General features: G+C 45.4%; 1 protein-coding gene across 1 annotated transcript; it reads right to left on the bottom strand.

Annotated features, from left to right (window-relative positions):
• Window positions 1-1776: 1776 nt before the first annotated feature.
• RPL14 (ribosomal protein L14) lies at window positions 1777-6006 on the bottom strand. The gene is made up of 6 exons (XM_068205592.1): window positions 5953-6006; window positions 5152-5253; window positions 4473-4567; window positions 2964-3063; window positions 2549-2602; window positions 1777-2026 (listed from the first exon to the last, which is right to left on the bottom strand). Exons 1-6 carry the CDS (start codon window positions 5953-5955, stop codon window positions 1853-1855), a joined length of 528 nt encoding a protein of 175 aa, XP_068061693.1. The 5' UTR covers window positions 5956-6006; the 3' UTR covers window positions 1777-1852.
• Between the last annotated feature and the right edge of the window lie 229 nt (window positions 6007-6235).

Here is a 6235-nt window from a genome sequence, read left to right as displayed (position 1 = left end):
TGTGGTGTTACAGAGCCCAGCTTTCTTTTAAAGCACAGAACACTCTCTCTCCCAGCAGTGCCTAAATCTTTAATGCCCCACTCTCAAGGAGCAGTCCCAGGGCAGACACAACTCTCTACATGTGTTTTATACTGCTACCAGGTCACTCTCCAGGACAATCCCTGCTCCCAAGGATTACTGTGCACCTTATATCATAGTTTCAACTGCCTCAGCAGCTGCCAAGTGCTAGGAATGAAAACACTGGATAAACTGCAGTCATAGGCAAAGATGTTCTGGGGAAGACAGTACCTTTAAAAATGAGTAAATGCTGCAGAAAAAGCATTTCTGAGCTCCTTATGATTGAAGACATATCTATTTTCTGTACAGGCACTTTTACCATTTTTTCCCTCAGTCTTACATAACCAAGCTTAACAGTAGTACAGAAAAAAATCAAGAACCCTAAGGGACAAATCTTTCACCTTAAAATACCTCCAGGTTAACAGAACTTTGAAGTTACTTTCAAGTTAAGAGTTTCAGAGTAGGTGGATTTAATAACTTCAAAATCCAATTTAAAATCAATGTCTCCAGATACTTGAACATGGCTTTTAGTCCCAATCTGCATAATTTCTGATTTTTTTCCCTTAGCAGTTATAACCCTTCCTATCAACCATGTGCTTGAACTCTGTATTTCCAAGGGTATATGAGTAGCTCAAGACAACACTGTATACTTTTAAGTGTTTGGGTATGCCTAATGCTGGTTGAAATAATGCAGCACTAACCATGTAAATCGTTAAAGCACACGTTTTTAGCAACATATGCCTATCAGTGTATTTGACAACATATATTTGAGTATGTATATGACAATATAAAGGTCTCACAACCTTCATTCTTTAAAGTATATACAATCTCCTCCAATTTATATTTGACTGAAAAAGTAATTTGCTTTTAAATTACCAGATACCTCAGACTTACAAGATTTCTCCAATCAATGTGAAGAAAATACATCTCCTGCCAAGAAACTACAGGAAGAAACAAAGGAAATTACATGGATGCTGACACTGAGATTTGTAAACATTATTTTATAACGCAAAGTCTAAATTAAGCACTTTAGTGTTTCAGATGTACTAATTTTTAGGTCATGCTCCCTTTTACCTGATGGTTTTGATTAAATAGTGGAAATTATATGCTTCATAGTTTAAGGAAGTGGAGTTAATCTCAGGTCTTGACACAAAATCTTACCCTTTAACATTCAAAAAGCAAGCATATTGAAATACATGCCGACAATTTCTGTCTTGTTAGTACATCACAAATTGCTGTAACTGTGCTTACAGGGCAACTATGGTGTTTGACATCTGAAGCACTCAAGTATTCCAGGTCACTACTTAAAAAACTGGGAAGTTTTTTAGACAATAATTTAGTGTTTGAACAGAAATTTGTCAAGTCTTTCAAACACTGATATTCTTGTATTGTAACAAGAACACATCCTTTTAGCATATGCCTGAATTTATACAGAACTGTTAGTGTGATGATTTTCATGTATTTTGCACTCAAGACTGTTCAAGTAATATTGTACATTCCCAACCAATACCAACAGCAGACTGCTTTTAAATGTCAGGATCTGACCTACTTCAAATAACTGGATATGCAATTATTTCAACTGGCATTGGGTACAGCGTACTGGGCACAACATGGCAAAAGCATTTGTGCATGTTCCTGGGGAATACTAGAATCCAACACTTGGACATTAAAAATGAGACAGACAACCACTCTTGGTCAGAAATAAAAACAAACGTATGATTAAAATTTAAATCAAATGTTTGTAATTTTAAAATTAGAACAAGGACACAGAGTTATACATAATGAGGAGTTCATTTTATTTCTGTGCCTTCTGTGCCTTGGGTGCTGGTGCCTTCTCTGGCTTCTTAGCCTTGGGTGCCTTCTCTGGCTTTTTGCCCTTTGGTGCCTTCTCTGGCTTCCCTGGCTTCTTGCCTTTTTTAGAAGCCATCTTCTGGAGCTTCTTCATTTCATGCTTGATGATTCTGTTTCTCTGTTTAAAAAAAATGTTTACACTTTATCAGAATGAAAAGAGCAAGAGTTCAAATATTGTGCCTTAATTCAAATTCTAAGCTTTCAGATTCTGCCTCTTTTAATTATCACCCTCTACCATGCATTATAATTGAAATGTCAAATTCCACCTAAAACTGTTCCAATCTACCAAGTGGACATTATCATTCTGGCTGGTAGCTCAGGCATCTCAATATTTCATATGTAATGATTTTCATTAGAGGGTGAAATACTAACAGCAATCCATCCAGAATATTTGATTTTATCAGCAGACAATTCCTTCCCCAGCTGTAACTTGGGAGGACTGACACATGGATTATACAAGTTCAAGTCTGACCAACTACAGAAGAGGAAGTGGTGACATACAAAAAAGCACGGAAAATTCAAGGCATTTCAGACCCATAACCCAAGCCAGCTGTGAAAGCAAGCTACTAACACTGGATGTGACTCAGAAGTGAAAGCTACAAGCATTAACCCCATGAAGAAGCAGCACTCAAACACTCACCATTTTCTTCGCTTTCATCACCTTGTAGCGATCGAAGTCAGTCATTTTGGCTTTCTGTGTGAAAAGAATCAGTCATGAAACTCGGATATATAAAAGTAGTAAAAATCAGCATTCCAAAGCATTCCTAAAGTAATTGATCATCTCCAAAAGAGGTTTAGCTGCACTTCTGGAACTAGCTCACAATTTAAGGCCTTTGCACCATCCCAGGATACAGGAAAAAGAGGCTGTTACAGAAATAACTGAACAAAACCACATGCACTGTCAAAATACAGGAAGTTTAAGCTGGTAAGTTAAAAACCTCTGCCTTGTCTATCTTTAATCCTAACTTAGTATTGAAAACGTGCAGCCTTTAGACTGTACCTAATTTTACAAAGCAGAAGCAACACATGTACTCCTCATCCAGTGAAACAGTTACCTTTTCTCGAGCCTCAATCTTCTTTGCCCATCTTGTCGCTGACCATTTTTCATTTATATTTTCCTTCTCCCAGGCAAGTCGCACACACTTCTGACGAGCGCTGCATTGGAACAGTCACAAAATCATATTCAGTCTCTTTTAAAAAAAGGTTCTCCCTGATGCTGGCCTCCCAAATTTCATTCAAGGAAAGATGACTCTACTACATTACTGCAGACACCTCATTTCAAGTCAATGTCACATGCATCTCTTTGGCCTAATTAATGTTCTGTTGTACGTGCTGTGCTAGAACTGACAGAATCACAGAATGGGTCAGGTTGGAAGGAACCACCATGGGGCATCATCAACTTCCCTGCTCAAGCAGGGCCATCCCAGAGCACATGGCACAGGATTGTGTCCAGGGGGTTCTTGAGTAGATCCAGTGAGGGAGACTCCACCATATGTCTGGGCAACCTGTTCCAGTGCTCAGTCACCTGAGCTCCAGGAGATCCACATCTCTCTTTGTCCTGAGGAGCCCAGAACTGGACACAGCATTCCAGCTGTGGCCTCACCAGAGCAGGATCACCTCCCTCACCCTGCTGGCTGCACTCTTCCTAATGCCCCCAGGATACCCTTGACTCTCTTGGTCACAAGGACACTGCTGGCTCAGGGACAGCTTGTTGTCCACCAGGACCCTCAGGTCCTTCTCTGCAGAGCTGCTTTCCAGCAAGTTGGCCTCAAGCCTGTACAGGTGCTCAGGATTATTGTTCCCCAGGTGCAGGACCCTGCACCTACCTGCCCTTGCTGAACTTCCAAATGCTCATCTCTCCAACCTGTTGAGATCCTTCTGAATGGCAGCACAGCATTCTGGGATATCAACCACTCCTCCCAGCTTCGTGTCATCAATGAACTTGCTGAGGAGGCATCTGCCCCTTCATCCAAGTCACTGATGAGTAAGTTAAACAATACTGGGCCCAGTATTGAACCTTAGGGGACACCACAGGTGACAGGCCACCAACCAGACCCTGTGCCACCGATCATGGACCTCTGGGATCTGCTCCCAATCCACCTCACTGTTAAAATGAGCAGCTGTTCCTAGCACTGCTACAGGATCAGAAGCACTGCCCTTTTTTGAGTCTAAATTACAGAAATTCATACATTAACCGAGCTAAAAGAACAGAATGAGTTCAGCCCCCAGCAATTCCAGTGTAGTTCTGCAGGCAGAGAGCTTATGCCTGAAGGTGACTTAAGCAGTAGCAAAAGCAAAACTGCAGCAGCATCTACGTTGCTTTCTACTACAGAACTACCTGTGAGATGCCTCGACTGCTGTGAGACTTCCTTTGCTCCTGAACAGCAGCTATCAGCCAACACTGGCAATGAAAACCTAAATATATTCAACTACAGTAACACAGCGTGCCAAATTTTTGCTGTTAATCCACTACTGTTTGAACCTTCTAGACTTGGCAATGATCGGTCATCAAGTGACAGCATAGGTATTTTTTTTTACACAGGTCAAGAAAGATGCCAGCTCACCTGTGTGGGAACTTCAGGACAAAGTCAGTCAGCTGCATGCACTTGAAGGGCATGGCCTGCCTCCTGACACCACTGCAGGGGCCATCCACCAGTGCCTGAAAAAGGGAAATAAATGTGCAGGGTTTGCAGCAGTTTTTCCACTGCATTCTATTTAGACAACTCCTTCCTAATAATGTATGAACAGTATCTTGACAACACTGATCCAAAACTGAAACACATATTATGCAGACAGAAGTGGAGATTGTTAAATCTTGCCTGTACAACCCAAGCTTTACAGAAAGAATTTTGAAGGCCTGCCTTTGACAAAAAATCAATCTGAATTATATACAAAAAAAAAAAGGTAGACAAAACTAAGATGTGCACAGGAAGAGTCCCCTAGCTCAAATATTCACTTTACACATACATTAATGCCATTTCATTAATAAGTTTTAGACTCCAACTGACATCCCTTGTCCACTTCTACACCAAGGAAACACAGCAGAGAGGAGGATTTCTCACTTGCTGGTGGGAAAAAGCGTGCTCCTAAAGATTTCAAACACAACAGCTGTTAAATCCTATCCTTCTATGAATTGCTTATTTGAAAACAGAATTTCTACTGAAGTCAACACACACAGCCTGAGCATACAAGCTTCTGTTAAAGCAGAAAGGAGGAAATACAGGGGCAGCACTCACAACTTACCCTATTTTGGTCAATAACATCCACGATGGCCACGAGTTTGCCAGCATGTGGCCCGAAGGAGATGAAGGCAACTCTGCCGATCTCCACGAAGCGCTTGAAAACCTGGGAGGGTAGGAATGGACAGAGTTAGACGAGAACACACCCACGGGCATCTTCAGATTCAAGGCTCTGAGAGCCTTTAAAAGACCTCCCCTAAAAAATCACAGAATGGTTAGGGTTGGACAGAGACCTTAAAGATCACCTAGTCCCAACCTAGTCCCTGCCATGGGCAGGGACATCTTCCACTTCAGCAAGCTGCTCAGTCCATCCAAACAGGTATTTAAAACTTCCAGGGACGGGGCATCCACAATTTCTCTGGACAACCTGTTCCAGTACTTCAACGCCCTCACAGCAAATAATTTTTTCCTACTGTCTAATCTAAACCTACTCTCTTTCGGTTCGAAGCCATTCCCCCCTGCCCCATCACCTCATTCCCCTGTAAACAGTCCTATACCCCATCCTTCCTCTAAGTTCCCTTCAGCTCCTCGAAAGCTCCCGAACTGCCCGAAACCCCAACGCTTGAGCCAAGGGGCCACGGTCCCGCCGCGCTCCGAGCCCGGCCCTGCCCGAGCCCGCACAACACGCGGAGCGCGGCCCGGGCCTAGCGCGGGTGAGGCGGGCGCGGGCTCCCCGCCGCCGCGGCGGCTGCCGGCGCAGGGAGGCGCGGGCGGGAGCGCCGGGGCGGCAGGCGGGCCGCGGCGGGAGCGCGGCGGGCTGCGGCGGGGCCGGCGGGCCGGCGGAGCGGGGCACGGCCGCACGCACCATGATGGCGGCGGCAGCACAGAGGGCGGGGCGGCGCCGCCGGCGCCCGGAAGCCGCCTCGGCGCCGCCGCTGCGCGTGCGCGGGGCGGGGCGGCCGCGGGGACGCGCGCCGCGACCGCGGCTCCGCCGCGCGCGTGCGCTGTGGCGCGCCGGGGCCGCCCGTTCCCGTTCCGGCGGATGGTGCCCTGTCCCCGTGTCCAGTCCCCGGGTCCTGTCCCCGTGCCCTGTCCCCGGGTCCTGTCCCCGTGCCCTGTCCCCGTGCCCTGTCCCCGGGTCCTGTCCC

The sequence above is a fragment of the Anomalospiza imberbis genome, chromosome 1 (genome assembly GCF_031753505.1).
Source record: "Anomalospiza imberbis isolate Cuckoo-Finch-1a 21T00152 chromosome 1, ASM3175350v1, whole genome shotgun sequence".
Taxonomy (NCBI): domain Eukaryota; kingdom Metazoa; phylum Chordata; class Aves; order Passeriformes; family Viduidae; genus Anomalospiza; species Anomalospiza imberbis.
This window is presented reverse-complemented; position numbering and strand designations above follow the sequence as displayed.

Coding starts and splice junctions, on each gene's coding strand:
- RPL14 (XM_068205592.1), bottom strand. Junction 3,064..4,472: donor GTCCTGAAGTTCCCACACAG/GTGAGCTGGCAT, acceptor GTTCCAATGCAG/CGCTCGTCAGAAGTGTGTGC. Junction 2,603..2,963: donor AGATTGAGGCTCGAGAAAAG/GTAACTGTTTCA, acceptor CTTTTCACACAG/AAAGCCAAAATGACTGACTT.